Genomic DNA, 1,479 nt, shown 5'->3' with positions numbered 1-1,479 from the left:
GCTCTGGAACCACAAGCGGGAGGTGTTTCTCAAACCATCGCATCTGCTGTACCTGCGGTGCCTGGCCCAGAGAAAACTTCAGCAGCTCCAGCGGTGCCAATGACATTGGACCCCCATGCAGTTGAAGAGGTGAGTGAGAGTGGAGCGGCAAAGAGGAATACCTCTCGGACTGAAGATGTACAATTCGTTGTGCCAGAGGTGAGCTTTACCTCTGCTGGGAGCGGACTGCTGCCGCTGCTTCTTCTGCTCGGGCTGTGGGGGGTTGCGGCTGCGTGAGGAGTGTGCGGCCTCAGTGTGGAACACTTGCGCTCTCCTCTGCGCCGACACACACACCGCTAGGAATAAATTTACTAGGCAGAGAATAATTTGTTTTTGTTTTCTTTTAATGTTTTTCATTTTTACCTTGCTGCTTTAGGGCAACCACCATGGACGTTTTTTCTTTTCGGCTTTTAATTTTTTCTTCTGCGCTCTTCCTGTGAGGGGTGCCGTGTGTTTCCCGCCCAACTGCTCCACTTGCACACCCACCGACACGCTCATGACGACGGCCCTGTGCGCCTCGCCTGCTGCACGCATGAGGAGGGGCCGCGACGAACGGCGCGCTGAGGGAGCCGTGACGTGTGGGCGTGCGACGAGGGCCTGTGCGGCGGAGCACACATTTCTTTCCCTCTTGTTTTGTTTTTGCGGCCGGGGCGGGCAGACACCCGCAGCGCCACACACACAGCCCTGCCGCCGTGTTTTTCTTTTTTTTTCTTGCTGCGCTCACTCTCCCGATGGAGTGACGCGAGTGCCGTCATGTCTGCGTGCTTCTCTCAGCCCCACAAACACACGAGTGACTGTGCTCTGCGGGCCGCACTCACATGCCGATGAGAGGGCTGAGGGGAGCGGCAACACGCAGATGACCCCATGAAATATAAACGATGTGCGGACACACATGGAGGGTCAGACGGTTGAAAGGCATTTAACTATTTAATTTTTAAATTGCGGGCAAAATGTACAAACAGTTTGGTGGGTGCACACGGTAAACAGGTGAAATGTTTCTTTTGTGTGTAGTTTTTCTTTTCTTTTTTTTTTTGTGTGTGTGTGGTTTTTCTTTTTTTTTTTTTCTTTTTTCATCTTTCCTTTTTTTTTCTTTTCTTATTGTTTCCAAAGTGTGAGGGGTGGAAAGGTGAAGATGAATTTTTTTAAATTTTAATAAATTTTTTATGAATTGCCGCTGCGTTGTCTGCAGTGCAATATCGTGTGTTTGAGCAATCCTGTTATTTCTGCCATGCACCTCTGCTGTACATTTTTGTTTGTGCGTCTCTTCACATGCTCTTCTCATCTTTTTTACTTCGACTCGTGCTTCTGCAGGCACACACACAACCACACAATACACATTGCAGTGGATTTGGATGCTTCTTTTGTAGCGTGTGCTGGTGGTTGCGGGTCTCTGCTGCTTCCTCCGTGGGCATGAAAGGAAGGAGGAGAGAGGGAGCGAAC

The 1,479-nt window shown here is 50.2% G+C and overlaps 1 protein-coding gene across 1 annotated transcript, besides 3 other annotated features; it reads left to right on the top strand.

Moving 5' to 3' along the window:
* Positions 1–276, top strand: Tc00.1047053448329.10 (trans-sialidase, putative; the record flags this gene model as incomplete). Its single annotated transcript, XM_052903634.1, has 1 exon — positions 1–276. A coding segment is annotated over one exon (276 nt), but the record flags the coding sequence as incomplete, so codon positions are not given.
* Positions 1–1,479: a sequence feature (areas not merged during assembly with more than two copies in the genome that could not be assigned to a particular haplotype).
* Positions 1,051–1,136: a sequence feature (T-rich).
* Positions 1,175–1,204: a sequence feature (AT_rich).

The sequence above is a fragment of the Trypanosoma cruzi genome, genomic scaffold, assembly GCF_000209065.1.
Source record: "Trypanosoma cruzi strain CL Brener 1047053514239 genomic scaffold, whole genome shotgun sequence".
Lineage (NCBI taxonomy): Eukaryota > Euglenozoa > Kinetoplastea > Trypanosomatida > Trypanosomatidae > Trypanosoma > Trypanosoma cruzi.
Note: the sequence above shows the minus strand (reverse complement) of the source record. Positions and strands in the feature narration are given on the sequence as shown.